We start from the raw sequence: 17,306 nt of genomic DNA, 5'->3' as shown, positions 1-17,306 counted from the left end.
GAGGTGTACACGCCAGTGTTTACAGAATTCTCCCCAATTCAGACTAGTGGGACACTTTCCTTAAACAATTAAAGAAGTGTAGCAAGGTTTTTTTTTTAAAATTATCATCATCATTATTATTATCATCATAATAATTAATTATTTTAGATGCATGTATGTGTCTTATATGTATGGGTGGGTATGCTCACCTATATAGGCATGTGTAGAAGCCAGAGGTCAATGTCAGGATGTCTTCCTCAATGACGGTTCCACATTATTTCACTTACTTATTTCCTGTGCACTTATTTATTTGTATGTGTGCACTCATGTGCTATGGCACAGCTGTGGGGGTCAGAGGACAACCTGCAAGGGTTGGTTTCTCCTTCTGTAATGTGGGTTTCAGGGTTGAACCCAGGTTGTCAGCCTTGGGAGAAAGCCACGCCACCCACTGAGCCATCCGTCTTGCTGGCCCTTCAACGTTTTTATTTTTTTGAGACAAGGTCTCTCATTGAATCTGGCACTTGCCATTTTGGCTAGACTGGCTGGGCAATGAGCCCCCAGCATCATTCTGTCTTCCCCACTTCCTCTCCTGTGGCGGGGATGGGGTTACAGGCTACGTGCCCATACCCAACTACTTGAGAACCTGTCTTCCAAATTTCTGTCAACATTACTAAAGTATAACTTACACACAATGTGATACACCCATTTTAAATGAAGACGTAATTTTTAATCATAAGGTTTCTTTCTTTTCTTTTTTCTCTCTAGGATCACAGCCAGCATGGGGACTTGGAAGACATTTTGGTTGATCATCTCCCTTGCAGCTAGTCTGGGCCTCATTAAGTCACAAATGATTGGTAATATATGGAATTCTTAAACTCCAAATGCTTGCTTGCCGGGGACCTGGTAGTAGTGACAATTTTAAAAGGAAATATGATGGGAGCATCACAATTAATGAAACGGAATAGATTCCTTGAAGGAGAATTTCCTTGGAATTTGGAAGCACTTAGTGAGGGATGAGTACTTGATTTTTAAAAAATACTTAACCCCAAATGTTAAGATATATTAAATATATAGATATATTAAAAGCATTGTGCTAGCTGGGCGGTGGTGGCGCACGCCTTTAATCCCAGCACTTGGGAGGTAGAGGCAGGAGGATCTTTGTGAGTTCGAGGCCAGCCTGGTCTACAGAGTGAGATCCAGGAAAGGCACAAAGCTACACAGAGAAACCCTGTCTCGGAAAAAAAAAAAAAAGCATTGTGTTTTGTTTTTGAATGTATTACCAGGCTCTAAAAAGCCTGTTACAGGGCTTTGTAAGAGTTGTGTGGTCTGCTTTGTCTCTGTGACAGAGCTGTTCTGAGGGGAATTGTCATCATGAGGTGGGTACTTTTGTCCAATGCGAGTGACACCTCTGCAATTTTTTGTAGTCTTTATATGTGTGTGTGTGTGTGTGTGTGTGTGTGTGTGTGTGTGTGTGTGTGTGTGTGTGTAGTGTATGTGCAGATGGGTATGTTCACATGGTATACATATAGGTGTGTTCATGTGTGCTTTCAGGTGCTTGTGCACATATGTGTGCATGTGGACACTAGAGATATTACCTTTTCAGTCCACCTTATTATTATTATTATTTTTTGGTTTTTCGAGACAGGATTTCTCTGTGTAGTTTTGGTGCCTATCCTGGATCTCACTCTGTAGCCTAGGCTGGCCTCAAACTCACAGAGATCCGCCTGCCTCTGCCTCCCAAGTGCTGGTTTAAAGGTGTGCACCACCACTGCCTGGCCCACCTTATTTTTTGAGACAGGATTTTTCACTGAACCCAGAGCTTGATTTGGGTAGGCTGGCTGGCCAGTGAGCTCTCTAGTGCTGGGATTCCAGGTGTGTACTGTGGTACCCAGCTTCTACATGGGTGCTGAGGATATGAACTCAGGTCCTCATGGTTGCATACACTTTACTGAGTCATTTCCCCAGCCCATTTGGCAGTCAATTTAATGATTGCATAGACTTTTCAAAATGGAAGTCTTGTCAAGGGAACATATTTTTAAGTGGCTTGAAACTCCACTGAGACACCGTTGAAGCCCCACTGAGACACTATTGAGCTTTAAATACTCAAATGCAGGTGCACAGACTGTCATTTGTTGGTGAAAACTCCGAATGAAGCTCTTCCCCTTCCCCTTGACTCTGTCTCCCCTTCCTGTGAACCGAGCTGTGACAGTAAGTCTTGTCATGTTTCAAATACCTTCTAGAACTACAAAGAAGTAATGGAGACAGTATGATGAAAGCAGGAGGTACCTCTGGGGTGTCTTGTGGTGCGAACAATACTTGCTGGAAAAAATAGGCTACAGCTGGGGGTGGTTCCTTCAGTTTGGAAGGACCAGGGAAAGCTTTATGGCTGTGTTTGCTCCTGTGAGAGATGTGTATTAGTCAGTGTTCTCTAAAGGAACGACTGATAGAACGAATATATATATGTATTATATTAATATATATAATTAATATTACTATAGTATTAATAAATAACACACAACACACACACACACACACACACACACACACACACACACACACACACACAAAGGGAATGTGTGAGAGTGACTTACAGGCTGTGGTCTCAGTAGTCCAACATTGCTATCTCCTGATGGAAAGGCCAAGAATATGGTAGTTGTTCAGTCCATGAAACTGGATATCTCAGCAGTCCCAGTCTGGTGCTGGACTCCTGGAGATTCCTAGAGAGCTCCTGGTCTTTGGTCTACGTTGGAATTCTGAAGTAGATTCTAAATATCAGGGAGCAATGACTCCGGAGTAGGATGGAGGAACGATTTGGCAGTAGGCTAGATGAACTTGCCCGTGAAAGTGAGGGCAAGCAGGCAAAAAGCCAGAGCCTCTGTCCACATCTTTTTATATAGGCTGCCACTAGAAGGCATGGCCCAGATTTGGGGTGGGTTTTCCCACCTCAAATGATCCCATCAAGAAAATCCTTTCACAGGGATGCCCAGCTTCTTGGTTTTAGTTGATTCCAGATGTAGTTGGGTTGGCAACCAAGATTAGCCATCACAAGGGCAGAAGCCAATTAGCCATTTCTGGATGTCACTGAATTCTCTTTTCCCAATGGAAGAGCCCAAGAGCAACACATTCTGTGTGATACCTTTCTGCCTTTTCTACAGTCGGACTCCACTTGGTTTTATGACCAGGCAAACTTCTGCAAGGCAGCTCCCAGGATTCCAGAGGAGACAGGGATTTGATGTCCCTCGATTTTACCAAATTTTACCCAGTCCTTCTCTGTTTATGCCTGTATTGGATCTTTCATTTCTACAGTATGGGATTAAAAAAAATTAACTTTTATGGGTTGGATGTTGGAAGAGCTGGGCTCTGTCAAGCTCTTTGAAGGAATGTCTGTGGGGTGCTATGTTGATCAGTTTTATGTCAACTTGACATAGGCTACAGTCATTTTGGGAGAAGAAATCCCATTTGAGAAAAAATGTCCCTACCAGACAGGCCTGTGGTACATTTTCTTGATTGATGGCTGATGTGGGTGGGACCACTCTAAGTGGTGGTGCCACCCTTGGGTGAATGAGATGTCTTATTTTATACATGTGTTGTCCAATACAGTGGCTCCTAGCTGTCTGTGACTATTTAAGTAGTTTGTTTTTAGTCTATTGTGACTATTTGACTATTTGAGTATGAAAATGCAGTAAAGTATATAGAGTCTTGTTTTTCCTTCACACTAGCTGCACTCAAGAGCCCAATGATCACGGATGACTAGTGGCTACACTCCACTGGTTACAATGACTTCTAGCTCTACAATTTCCATTTCTTCATTTGTTTTCATTATTGTTAAAGAGTTCCATCCTTGGGCCAACAAGATGGCTCACTGGGTAAAGGCTATTGCCACTGAGTGATGTAAGCCTGATGACCAGAGTTTGATCTCTGAACCCATGTGAAGATGGAAAGAGAACAGACTCTGTGAAGCTGTCCTTTGACGTCCACATGCATGCTGTGGCACACACATACACTGATGAGATGATAACAACAATAACAGAGCCCCTTTCCTGTAAATGCTGTCTTCCCTCACCCTTCCCTCCCACTATGGCAGCTAGGGAGAAAATGTGTGTCAGCCAGGAAAAGAAGTCTGAGTATTTTCCTTTCCTTTCCTTTCCTTTCCTTTCCTTTCCTTTCCTTTCCTTTCCTTTCCTTTCCTTTCCTTTCCTTTCCTTTCCTTTCCCTTCCCTTCCCTTCCCTTCCCTTCCCTTCCCTTCCCTTCCCTTCCCTTCCCTTCCCTTCCCTTCCCTTCCCTTCCCTTCCCTTCCCTTCCCTTCCCTTCCCTTTCCTTTTCTTTTCTTTTCTCTTCTTTTTCCTCCTCCTCCTCCTCCTCCTCCTCCTCCTCCTCCTCCTCCTCCTCCTCCTCCTCCTCCTCCTCCTCCTCCTCCTCCTCCTCAAGACAGGGTTTCTCTGTGTAGTTTTGGTACCTGTCCTGGATCTCGCTCTGTAGACCAGGCTGGCCCCAAACTCACAGAGATCTGCCTGCCTCTGCCTCCCGAGTGCTGGGAGTCTGAGTGTTTTTAACAGCACCCCCTACTGGTAGAAAGTGGGTTTCTTATTAAGTGTGCAGGCGGTATGGAGAACCTGGGTGAGGGACCTAACTGGAGGGTCAAATGTCTAAGAAGAAGATGGGAAGGTGGCAGGTGAGCAAGGGCAGCTGGTACACATGGGATGCAGGAAAAGGAAGGAACAGTGTGTCGGGGCTGCCTGCCATTGGACACCTGTGGCGAGGAGGACAGGGCACTGAATGAGCCTGGCTCTTAGCTAGTAGCTGTCCACTTGTACTTTTTAACTTAAGGTCATTCTCTTTTGAAGTCTGCAGGGAGGCCTCTAAGGGGGATGTCGTGTTTCTGGTGCACACCAGCATCAACCCCCAGCAAGCCCGCAGTGTGCGGAAATTCTTGCATACCTTGGCAAACAGCTTCAATGTCAGCAAAGACACCATCCGTGTGAGTCTGGCCCAGTACAGCGACACACCTGCTTTTGAATTCCTGCTTTCTACCTACCACCGCAAAGGTGACGTGTTGAGACACATCCAGCAACTTCAGTTTAAGCCTGGAGGCAACAAGATGGGCCAGGCTCTGCAGTTCATCCTAGAGCACCACTTCCAGGAAGAAGCGGGGAGCCGGGCAAACAAAGGGGTGCCTCAGATGGCCCTGGTGATGAGCAGTGGCCCAGCGGAGGACAACATCCGGGAACCTGCCGAAGCGCTCAGGAGGGCAGGAATCTTGCTGTATGCCGTCGGCGTTGGAGATGCAGCTCAGGCTGAGTTCAGAGAGATCTCGAGTATTCCCAAGGATAAATTCACCTTTTTCGTTCCCAACTTCTCTAGCCTGCCTGGCCTCGCCCAGAAGCTTCGGCAAGAGCTCTGCAGTACCCTAGCAAAGGCAGCTCAACCCACTGGGCACAGGTCTCCAGGTACCCTTTCCTTCTTTCTCATCTGGACGTCAAAGAACCCCAAGCTTTGTCTTTCTTGTACCCCTCACTACCCTCTTGTTTGTTTGTGGGCGTATTTAACTCAGAGATTAGAATTTCACCCAACATGATGCATCCACTGACCACATCTCACCCATCCCGTGGGCCTTGTGGTGGGGCCATACACTGAAGGAGCATAAGTCCATTTTGATGAAGGAGTGTTTGCTCCTAGAGTGATATTATCATTCTGGGTTTAAGGGGCCACAGGACGGGGAGGACCCAGATGTTTGCTTGGTCTGCTGTCAGCCTGTTGGTTAAGAGAACACATTTAGAGAAAAGAGAGACCTAGCCTTAGATCTAGTTTTTCACTTTTGGTGTCATCTTGGACCAGCCATTTCACCTCTCTGGATCGGAATTTTCTTCCCAGGACCTTGGTTCCTGTCTCAGAGAATTGGAAGCACTAAACAAGAGAGTATCATTAAAAAGCTTGGGCCGGGCGGTGGTGGTGCACGCCTTTAATCCCAGCACTCGGGAGGCAGAGGCAGGTGGATCTCTGTGAGTTCGAGGCCAGCCTGGTCTACAGAGTGAGTTCCAGGAAAGGCACAAAACTACACAGAGAAACCCTGTCTCAAAAAACAAACAAACAAACAATAAAAAGCTTGGCACAGTGGCTGCAAAACCAGGATCCCATGTGCATTTCCTACTGTTTCGCCTATTGGCGCCTACGAGAGGGCATGCCTGTCCTCAACTTTGTTTTGCTAGTGATAAGACCCAAATGATGAAAATTCTTTATGTTTTTTACTTAACTTTATTAGAAAACATACAACTTTGCTTTAAAAAATCCCTACATTTGTGGACACCTGCATTGAATTTCCTAAAGCATAGAACTTCAAGTAGAGAAAGATGATTTTGTATGTCTCCATAAAAATCCACAAGAGGACAGACCTTCATTATTTCATTATTTTGATATTTTCCTATAAGAGTATATGAATTGGAAGAAGTCCTAAACTTGACCCCCCCCAGTGTGGCATTCCTAAGGCTAAATAGATATTATACACTTTTGAAATATCACTTAAGGTTTACAAAGACATTTTATGTATTGTATGTAGTCATAACCACCATCTGCTTGTTGTTCTGGACCAGTGGTTCTCAACTTTCCTATGGTGTGACACTTTAATACACTTCCTCATGTTGTGGTGATTCCCCCAACCATAAAATTATTTTCACTGCTACTTCATAACTGTAGTTTTGCCACTGTCATGAATTATAATGTAAATATCTGTGTTTTCTGATGGTCTTAGGTGACCCCTGTGAAGGGAGTCTCCGCCCACAGGTTGAGAACTGCTGCTCTATAGAGTTTGTAAACCTTGTTTACATTACTCATCAGGCTGATTTACTATCTCAAAATTGTAAATAAGCAGGATGATTAGCATCATTATTTTTGCACTTTTCAGATGAGGAAACTGAGGTTAGAGGTACCACAGGTCCGTGGTAGAGCTAAAGATTTGGTTCCTAGGACTGTTAGACCCATTGTCTACAGGAGGTACGCTAGATTGGGGGCGGGGAGGGGGAGGGCAGTCAATAAGGCTCTGCTGGACAGAGATGTAGAGGGAAGTAAGGAAGGGAGTCCCACAAAGGCTGGTGTTGTCCTGACCCTTCGTGGGAACTCAAGAGCAGATGTTATATCTCAGGGTTGTCTTGACCTTGAATCTAGGTCCAGCAAGAAACTGGCTTTTGTAAAACTGAGAAAAAGGCAGGAGTTGGAGGGAAGTTTTCCAAAGAGCAATGCTTAGAAATGGTCAAAAAGAACCAGCGGGACCTGGAAAGAGGATTGATGTCTGCTATGGTAGATGATACCCAAAACACCTGCGAGCATGTAGGGACTGGTGTAAAGATTACAGCGGGGCAGAGAAGAAAGGTCTCAAAGAAGTGAGTGACAAACAGATCGCAGGACCACTAACTGGTCGACAGGCAGGGTGACCTGCTAAAGAAGATGTGACATATTCTAGCTCTCTGACCCGTTTGTGCCAGCACATGCCTGAGGTTTTCATCAGGAGAGGGGAGACAGAGCATCCCTGACAGGAGAGAAGAGCACCCTCTTGCAGGATGCTGTCAAAATTTCAAAAGGGTTAGCTTCTTGATGTGAGTCTAGGCACTGTCCCGTGGATTCCAAGGCTGGAGGTGGCGGTAGCAGCAGAGCAGCCTGAAGCCTTGGAAGACGAGGGGGTGGAGGGAAGGGACATAACTCCCCAGCACACTGCCCTTGCCCTATCTTTCTGTTCACCATTCTGCTTTACAGACTCTAAGTGTTTAGAACAAAACCTCTGAGACTTCATTCCTTCCCTTCTTTCTTACAGTTTGCCCAGAAGCATCCCTGGCTGACATTGTGTTTTTACTGGACAGCTCAACTAGCATTGGACCCCAGAACTTCCAGAAAGTAAAGAACTTCCTTCACTCTGTTGTCTTGGGGCTTGACATCAGCAATGATCAGGTCCAAGTGGGACTAGTCCAGTATAGTGACAACATCCACCCCGCCTTTCAGCTTAAGCAGTCCTCTCTGAAGAGCATGGTCCTGGAATGGATCCGGAATCTCTCCTACAGCACTGGAGGCACAAATACAGGAAGTGCCCTAGAGTACATCAGGGCCAACTACTTGACTGAGATGAGTGGAAGCCGGGCCAAGGATGGGGTTCCTCAGATAGTTATCCTGGTGACAGATGGGGAGTCAAATGATGAGGTCCAGGATGCAGCTGACCAGCTGAAAAGAGATGGAGTCTTTGTGTATGTGGTAGGGATCAATGTTCAAGATGTCCAAGAGTTGCAAAAAATAGCCAGTGAACCATTTGAGAAGTTTCTCTTCAACACAGAAAACTTCAGCATCTTGGAGGAGTTCTCAGGAAGCCTCCTTCAGGCTCTGTGTTCAACAGTGGAGAGAGAGATGAAAAGTAAGCCATGTTCAATCTACCACTCCAAATCTACCACTCAATTGCAATGCAGTAATGTGCTCCCAAAGGGGAAGAAAGACCTACTATCGTGGGAGCATCTGCGACTGCTTCAGAGAGGAAAAGAAGTTGAGCTGGGCTTGAATGGTGACTAGAGTGTTCATGAGTAGGAAAGAAGTGAGGGGATGCGCTGCTGAGTTGTTTAGAGGAAACAGCATGAGGTTTGGAGTCCAGAAGACATGCTTTTTAAATCTTGCATCTGCCACATTTTAGTTACTGTCCGGTCCAAAGGAAACTCCAATTCCCCAAACTACAAAAAGCAGTTCGTATATCCAGAATGAGTTCAGGCTGGACTATAGGAGGATTTTTGGCAGTTAGATAAAAGCCAGCATTCTCCAGGAACTTGTAAAACCCATTTCCACCTGCCAAAAGAAGTCATTTCTCTTATTTCTGACAGAAGGGACAGATGGCCAACTGTGGCGCCTAGCAGCATATCAAAGCACACGCTGGCCTCCAGGCTCCCTCAGTATTACAAGTACATGTTACACTTTTCAAAGTCCATGCTATCATCCCAGCCCTTCTCACCCCCTCCTCTACCCCAAACTCCCTCCAGCTCACAGGCTTCCCTCTCCACAGCTACTCATCCTCCTTATAACCCTGCTATTCTCGTTACTCTCTGCTCTGGCTCTTCTCACTATGCTCTTTCTATTCTCTGTCTCTTGCTATCTCACTATCTCCACCACTCTCCCCTGCTCTCCTGCTTCCCCAGCCCTGGTCATGTCCAGTCTGCTGGCCATGTTCAGTCTACTTCTTCCTCTGTCTGCTCTGGGCTCTTCTAGATGCCTCTGGATATTTGATCTCTCTTAAGTACAATTGAAAACCCTTTCCCTTAACCATGCCATGCAGTGGTCATGTTGGCAGCTATCTGAGCATTGAAGCAGCTTTACTTCTCTTCATTGCCTTCACCTTCATGATGGGGACAATAATCTCATAAAGAACGAGTCATGAGGGTTAGATGGACAGAGTAGATGAGGACCTGTGATTCCCAGAGGCCATGCAGTAGTGGTTTGTTTCTTGCCTTCTTGTTGGTGGAAGAAGAATATGAAGTAGGCAGTAAAGAAGCAGACCGGAGAGGAGAAGGAAGAGGTGGAGAAGAAGAAGAGGTGGAGGAAGAGAGAGAGAGAGAGAGAGAGAGAGACAGAGACAGAGACAGAGACAGAGAGAGCCTTTGATAGAGTCCCAAGCAGAGAAGGGACAAGTCCTGGGTGTACAATGTAGTGTCAATATACTACTTGTCCTTGTTATTGCCCACGTCAAACCATCCTTGTATTCCACTTTTCTCATAAGAACTTGATTTGATTTATCTTTTCCTCCCACCTCCTTCTTTTACTTCTAGAGTCTACCAAGACCTATGCAGATGTGGTCTTTCTTATTGACACCTCACAGGAAACATCACATGCCAGTTTCCAGTGGATGCAGAATTTCATCTCTGGAATTATTGGCATGCTGGAGGTTGGCAAGGACAAGTACCGGATTGGGCTGGCTCAGTACGGTGATCAAGGTTACGCTGAGTTTTTGTTTAATACCTATAAGACTCGGAATGAGATGATCACACACATCCATGAGCACTTGGTGCTCCGAGGTGGCTCCAGGAGGACAGGCCGAGCCCTTCGGTTTCTTCACCAGACTTTCTTCCAGGAGGCAGCAGGAAGCCGGATCTTCCAGGGCGTTCCCCAGTACGCAGTGGTCTTTACCTCAGGCAAATCTGAGGGTGAGGTCGGGGATGCTGCACAGATCCTGAGGAAGAGAGGCGTGAACATCATATCTGTGGGGGTGCAGGACTCTGACAGGACGGAACTGGAGGGCATAGGGTCTCTGGTGTTTGTGGCTGACCTGCAGGGAGAAGACAGAGTCAGGCAGCTATTGCAGGATGTCAATGTGGTGATCCAGGGGACCCAACAGCCTGAGGTCAGGAGAGAGGCTGCAGATGGAGCTGCTGGAGGTAAGCCTTGATCCTTGGCTATGTGAGTCACCAGGAAGTCACAGTATATGAAGAAGATCTGGGGGTCTGGGGGTGTAGTTCAATTGGTGGGGTGCTTGCCCAGCGTGCATGAAGGTTTGAGTTTGATTTCCAGCATGACATCACGCGTACAACATTACATTCCCATTACCTTAGCACTCTAGGTAGAGAGGCAGGGAGTCTGAAGTTTAGAGTCATGCTTCATTAGTTACATAGTGAGACCCCCCTTTTTTTAAGGAGGGGGAAAAGAAAGAAAGTGTTGGGAAAGCCTTCTACTGAGGGCATTCCTCAGTGTTAGGATACTTGTCCCTGTAGATAGGGAAGAGAAAGGGGACATGGAGTACCTCAGTTGTCATCTTGTAGTATCTTCGGTTACCATGAATACGCTGCTAAGCATCTGCAGTCAGTGCTTGGAATAATAATTTATCCTCCTAGGTCTGGGTCAGCTGACCATGGGTAAGTCCCATGGCAGAGATTTGCTGATCTTACCTTCGTTTGTTCACAGATCTGAGGTTTAGATGGGGCTTGACTAGCTAAGTATGGCTCTGCTTCTGAGGTCAACCCAGCTGCCCTGAGCAAATTCTCCCGGTGGAAACTGCAGAGACCCAAGAGAAAAATCCAATTGTGTAAATGCTTCTCAGATCCCTGCAGTACCTTATGATACACTATTAGTCAAAGTAATTCACACGACTGTCAGAATCAGTGGAGGAAGAAAGTACATCGTTTGCATGGGCATGCGAGGAGCAGGGAGCGAATATTTCTAAAGAATAGCCTAAGCTACTACATACTTTTTCTAGGCTGACCATCATCCTTCCATTTTTTATTGTTATTTTGTGTGTGTGGGTGTTTTGCCTGCATGTATGTCTGTGTACCACGTGAATGCTTGAAGCCTGTGGAGGCCAAAAGAGGACTTCGGATCCCCTAGGACTAGAGCTACAGATGGCTGAGAGCCACCTGTGGGTGCTGGGAATCAAACTCAGATTCTCTGGAAGAGCAGCCAGTGCACCTGACTGCTGAGCCATCCTTCCAGCCCCTGGCTTATTATTTTTATGTGTATGTGTGTGTGCCTATGTGAGTTTGTGTGCACCACAGACACGAAGGAGTCCCCAGAGGCCAGAAGAGAGCATCAGACTCCTGGTTCTGGAGTTACAGGTGGTTGTGAGCTGTCATGTAGATGCTTGGAACTGAGTCCAGGTCCACTGTAAGAGCAGAAAGTGCTCTTAACCACTGAGCCATGTTTCCAGCTCCTCAATTTCTTTTTTTTGAGACACAGTCTCACTAGATCAAGCTGGTCTTGAACTTGTGATCCTCTGCCTCAGCTTCCCAAGGTCTGGGATTACAGGCATGCTTCACCTTGTCCAGTTAGCCCAATATTGGGAGAAGGATTTTCACAAAGCTCTCAGAATTTCATGTTGTCTCTGTTGAAATAACACCAAGGGCGGTGGGGGGAGAAGTGATTAAATAAATGTGTTTTAGACCTGTGAAGGGCATATTGACCTAGAGTCTTCTTGTTGAAGGTAGAAAATGAAGGAAAAAGCAAGCCAACATGCAGAGCTTCTAAGATCATTACACAAACTGGAAGGTGATCTTGAGTGACTTTATGATGGGCATCTGTAAACTGAAATAGATGTAAATACTCTGTGTGTGTATGTGTTGTGCATGTGTGTGTGTGGTGTGTGTGTGTGTGTGTGTGTGTGTGTGTGTGTGTGTGTGTGTGTGTGTGTGAGAGAGAGAGAGAGAGAGAGAGAGAGAGAGAGAGAGAGAGAGAGAATTTTGGGATAGGCATGAACCCCTTGATGCGTTTTGACTATCATGTTAAAAAGACTTTCTCTAAATTCTAAAGCCCACAAGTAGAAGTTAACATATTGTAACTTAAAACCTTAAACACATTATTGTGGCACGTAGACCTCATCATGGTGATACCTTTATACACGAGTGTTTTCTTTATTCCTCTTTTCTCATGCTGAAACCCGTTATGTCTTTCTGGTTTCCAGCATGTCCAACTGCCGTTCCAGCTGACTTGGTGTTCCTTGTTGAGGAATTTAGCAGGGCCAGGCAATCCAATTTCCAACAAGTTGTCCATTTCCTGAAGACCACTGTCCAATCTCTCAACATTGATCCTCATGCTGTGAGAATCAGCTTGGTCTTTTACAGTGAGGAACCACAGCTGGAGTTTTCCCTGGATACATATCAAAACGCTGCCCAAATCTTACAGCATTTGGACAAGTTGACCTTCCACGGAAGAAGAGGAAGGACGAAGGCCGGTTCTGCTTTGGATTTCCTGAGGAATGAAGTTTTCATTTCAGAGAAGGGTAGCCGGTCCAATCAAGGCGTGCAGCAGATAGCTGTGGTCATCATGGAAAGTCCCTCTGTAGACAATGTGTCTACCCCTGCTTCTCACCTCCGCAGGGCCGGGGTCACCATCTATGCAGTGGGCATCCAGCCTGCCTCTGAGAATAAGGACCTGGAGAAGATTTCTACATATCCTCCCTGGAAGCATGCCATCCGCCTAGAGTCCTTCCTGCAACTCGTCATTGTGGAAAACAAACTTAAAAACAGGCTCTGCCCTGAGACCGTGAGCAGAATCTATCCTCAGAGGAGTTTTACTCTAGAAAGAGCACAAGAAGGTAGGAGGGCTTGATGCATTTGTGTGTGTGTGTGTGTGTGTGTGTGTGTGTGTGTGTGTTAGTGTATGTGTGTGTGAGTATAGGTGTGTGTGAGTGTGTGTGTGTGAATGTGTGTGTAAGTGTATGTGTGTGAGTGTGTGTGTGAGTGTGTGAGTGTGTGTGTGTGAGTGTGTGTGTCCTTCCTATTCTTTTCCCACAGTGGGGTCAACTCATTAAAAAACAGAAACCTCACCTTAGAAAAATCTTTATTTTTGTCTTGGTTCTAAGCAGTGCAGAGGAAGTGTGATTCCTGGTAAGTGTCTTACTTTTTGAGAAAAGGTCTCTTGTAGCCCAGGCTGGCCTCAAGTTCACTACGAGCTGATGTTCACCTTGAACCCTTTTCCTCTTGTCTCCACTCTCAAGCACTGGGATTACAGTCCTGTACCACCACACCTTGTTTAACAAGGAAATTTAACCCGTTTGACAGCTGTGAAAGCCTTTGTGTCTGCTTTTCTATTTTTCTCTCCCCTGCTAGTATTTCTTAGATTCAACTACAAATAATAGATTTAAATTCAAATCACTGAAATATAGATAATTGACTTAGAAATTCAAGCCTGTGATTATATCTTCAGGGGAAAATCACTGATATATATGAAACTAAATGACTTTCATATTTTCTTGATTCCTTGTCCTGAGGTCTAGAAGCATGAATTATACAAAGGAGTCTCAGTCTTCCCCCTTGACCTGTCTTTTTAGTCTCTCTTTTTGTTCTGGGGATGAGAACTTCATTAAAGATGGCTTTCATTTTCTGGTCCATCCTCTGCCTATATCCTGTTGGGCAGAAGGGGATAAAAGGAGCCTGGCTAATTTACAAATGGTCTGAAGAGTGTGAGAGCTGACATCTGTCCCAGGCTGCACAGTGGCTAAGAAGGGACCCGGAACCAGGAAAATCATCCCAAAGTCTAGAGTGTAGAGGAAGCTTAGACTTTAGTAGAAGCTTGGATGGTTTTACCAGAATTCTGCCTGGATGATCATAATGATCATAATATCTACCAGTTATTGATCAATGTGAACACATCACACACACACACACACACACACACACACACACACACACACACACACACACACAGGCACACATGCATGCATGCACATGTATGTGAACATTTTAAACACTTGGTGTGGGCAATACCTGTGGATGCTCAGTAGCAGCCTGACTGCAAGGAATGCCCAATTTGACAAGACTGGCAAGAATGTATGATTCTAGGCAGTGTTCAGAACCCTGGGCTCCTCAAGATCACGTGAAGAGCCTGGGTAGTGGCTTAGCGTGTTGGTCTGCTGCTGTGTGAGCTGGATGCAAACATTCCTTCCTGCACAGTGATCCTTCTCTTAGAATTCAGGCATCCATCTGCCTGTCAGCTCCCACAGGGACAGACTGTCCTTCCTGTGAACCAGGTGTGAACACAAAACTGCAAATCTCACCTCAAAGGTGGTGTGGTCTGTTCTGGAGTCAAATATGAGTAATGATGACACACTGCCTTAGTTATTGTTCTGTTGCTGTGAAGAGACACCATGGCCAGGGCCACTCTTATAAAGGAAAGCATTGATTGGGGCCTGGCTTACAGTTTCAGAGGCTTCGTCCAGGATCATTATGGCAGGGAGCAGGGTGGTGCACATACATGCTCCAGGCATGGTGCTGGAGCAGTAGCTGAGAGCTTTTACATCCTGATCAACAGGCAACTGGCAGAGAGAGAGAGAGAGAGAGAGAGAGAGAGAGAGAGAGAGAGAAAGAAACAGAGACAGAGACAGAGACAGAGACAGAGACAGAGGCAGACAGAGACACAGAAAGACACACACAGAGACAGAGAGACAGAAAGATATACACAGACAGATACACACACACAGACAGACAGATAGACAGAGACAGTGGCTGCTACTAGTTTCCTTTCTGACGCTGTGGTCTGCCCAGGGCAAGGCTTATGATGCTCAGGGGATTATGGGAGCGAGGGAGTAGGGTGGAGATTGGGATCAGTGGTTTTGGGTACCCACCTCCTTCTGACATTCTGTTCTCATGGGTTGTGGCTTCTTCTCGTTGGCCAGATTGCGTGCATGTGGAGAAGGCGGATATTTACTTCCTTATTGATGGATCTGGCAGCATCAGACCAATAGACTTCATTGAAATGAAGGCATTCATGAAGGCGGTGATAAGGATGTTCCACGTTGGGCCTGAGAGAGTGCGATTTGGAGTTGTTCAGTACTCAGACAAAATTATAAGCCAGTTTTTCCTCAGCCGATATGCCAGCATGGCAGAGCTGAGGACAGCCATCGATGACATCCAGCAGGGAGGAGGTGGTACCACAACCGGAGAAGCCTTGAGCAGAATGGCCCTGGTCTTTGAAGACACAGCCAGAACCAGTGTTGCCCGGTACCTGATAGTCATCACCGATGGCCAGTCTTCAGACCCGGTGGCTGAGGCTGCGCAGGGCTTGAGGGACATGGGAGTCGACGTTTATGCCATTGGAGTAAGGGATGCTAATACAACCGAGCTTAAGGAAATAGCAAACAACAAGATGTTTTTCATCTATGAGTTTGACTCCTTGACAGCCATTCAGCAGGAAGTTATTCGGGACATCTGCTCCTCAGAGTGTAAGAATTAAGAAAATGATCATGTATTAGTTATACGTAATGATTGGGTTTCATTATGATACCTCGTGTGTATATATTTTGATCATGCTTACCCCAGTATCCTCCCTTGCTCCCTCCTATTTCTGCTGATCCCCTTTTTCTTCCTAACTGTTCCCCTTCTGCTTTCATGTTTTTTCTCCATTTTTCCCTTTTTCCTTTTCCTCTGTGTGTGACCTGGTAAGTTTCATTAGAGTTGCTATGGGAACATGGGTGAGAGGTTGTTTACAGGAACATGGGCAGCTCATCAGAGGCTTTACCACTGCTGGACTAAGAATTTTTAAAATCTATTTAGTGGATCTTTAATTATTTGAATGGTTATTTATTTATTTATTTATTTATTTATTTATTTATTTATTTATTTATTTTTGTGTGTAATTCACTTGCTGGTGTGTGAGTTTTGAGCACAGAGTGACAGTGACCTGGAATAAACCGAGCTGGTCAAATTTTATATCTTTATCCCACGGCTGTGTCTTATTTTGTGACTAGTTTGTGCTGAGTTGCTGAAAGTTTATTGACTGCTCTTTACTCCCTTTAAAAATATTTTTGTGCTGTGTATATGCTACCCTTGATTGTCAGTTGGGGACTTGTGATCCACTGGCTCCAGGGTCTGACCAAATGTCCTCTTGTGCTGTCCCCACCTCCCTCAGCCTGTAAAAGCAAGAAAGCTGACATCATCTTCTTGATTGACGGCTCAGAATCCATCGCCCCTAAGGACTTTGAAAAGATGAAGGAATTCATGGAGAGGATGGTGAACCAATCTCATATTGGTCCTGATAAAATTCAGATTGGCCTTCTGCAGTTCAGCTCCACTCCCCGGGAAGAATTCAGGCTCAACCAATACTCCTCAAAGGTGGACATGCGCAGAGCCATCTTGAGTGTCAAACAGATGAACGATGGTACCCGCACTGGGAAAGCCTTGGATTTCACTCTGCCTTTTTTTGACAGTTTAAGAGGAGGGAGACCCAGTGTTTATCAGTATTTGATTGTGATCACCGACGGGGTCTCCCAGGATAATGTAGCACCCCCAGCCAAAGCCCTCAGGGACAGAAACATAATTATTTTTGCCATTGGGGTAGGAGCGGCCCAAAGAACCCAGCTTTTGGAGATTGCTAATGACCAGGACAAAGTGTACCATGAAGAAAATTTTGAGTCCCTGCAAAACCTGGAAAAGGAAATTCTCTATGAGGTCTGCAGTCCCCAAGGTGAGTGAGAGAGAAGGTGCGTGGCCTGCAAGCAGTCAGAGGTGCCAGGGACCCTGTTTGCTGTCTCAGCAATGTAGAACTCCGATCCTCTGTCGGGTCTGAACTCTTGATGCTGTGGCTCAGGTTTCTCTGGAGACTCTTAATTATTCCTGTCACCACCCTGGCCACCTGAGACCTGAACATTCTCAGACCCGTCACAATTCCTTACTATGCTTCCCTCGTAGCATAGACAAAGTCAGATGGGAATATGTGTGTGCACAGCTTCCTGAAGGTTTGTGACCACCGACAGGGAACAAGCAGAGAGCCACGTCACTGAGACAGTCTCTTGTGAAGCAGAACACAGTCTTTTCCGTGAAACCCTTATGCAGAAGCTTGCTGCCTGCTCCATTCTGTGTCTAAGGACCAACGCTGTCGTTAATTCCTTTCT

At 45.8% G+C, this 17,306-nt stretch overlaps 1 protein-coding gene and 1 long non-coding RNA gene across 2 annotated transcripts in view; one reads left to right on the top strand and one right to left on the bottom strand.

The window, feature by feature from the left end:
* Positions 1-748: 748 nt before the first annotated feature.
* LOC102910629 (collagen alpha-4(VI) chain-like) overlaps positions 749-17,306 on the top strand; it is a 105,137-nt gene continuing 88,579 nt past the window's right edge. The window contains exons 1-7 of the mRNA XM_042281553.2: positions 749-833; positions 4,825-5,427; positions 7,782-8,369; positions 9,763-10,368; positions 12,381-13,013; positions 15,093-15,638; positions 16,325-16,879. Coding sequence (XP_042137487.2) covers positions 758-833; positions 4,825-5,427; positions 7,782-8,369; positions 9,763-10,368; positions 12,381-13,013; positions 15,093-15,638; positions 16,325-16,879 — 3,607 coding nt within the window. The 5' untranslated portion in view covers positions 749-757. The remainder of the gene's footprint in view (positions 834-4,824; positions 5,428-7,781; positions 8,370-9,762; positions 10,369-12,380; positions 13,014-15,092; positions 15,639-16,324; positions 16,880-17,306) is intronic.
* On the bottom strand, positions 10,031-15,712 carry LOC143274323 (uncharacterized). The gene is made up of 3 exons (XR_013052921.1): positions 15,042-15,712; positions 10,876-10,981; positions 10,031-10,163 (listed from the first exon to the last, which is right to left on the bottom strand). It is a non-coding gene; the product is annotated as an uncharacterized LOC143274323 (long non-coding RNA).

The sequence above is a fragment of the Peromyscus maniculatus genome, chromosome 7 (genome assembly GCF_049852395.1).
Source record: "Peromyscus maniculatus bairdii isolate BWxNUB_F1_BW_parent chromosome 7, HU_Pman_BW_mat_3.1, whole genome shotgun sequence".
NCBI classification, from domain to species: Eukaryota; Metazoa; Chordata; class Mammalia; order Rodentia; family Cricetidae; genus Peromyscus; species Peromyscus maniculatus.
The sequence above is the reverse complement of the archived record's forward strand: the minus strand, read 5'-3'. Positions and strand labels throughout refer to the sequence as shown.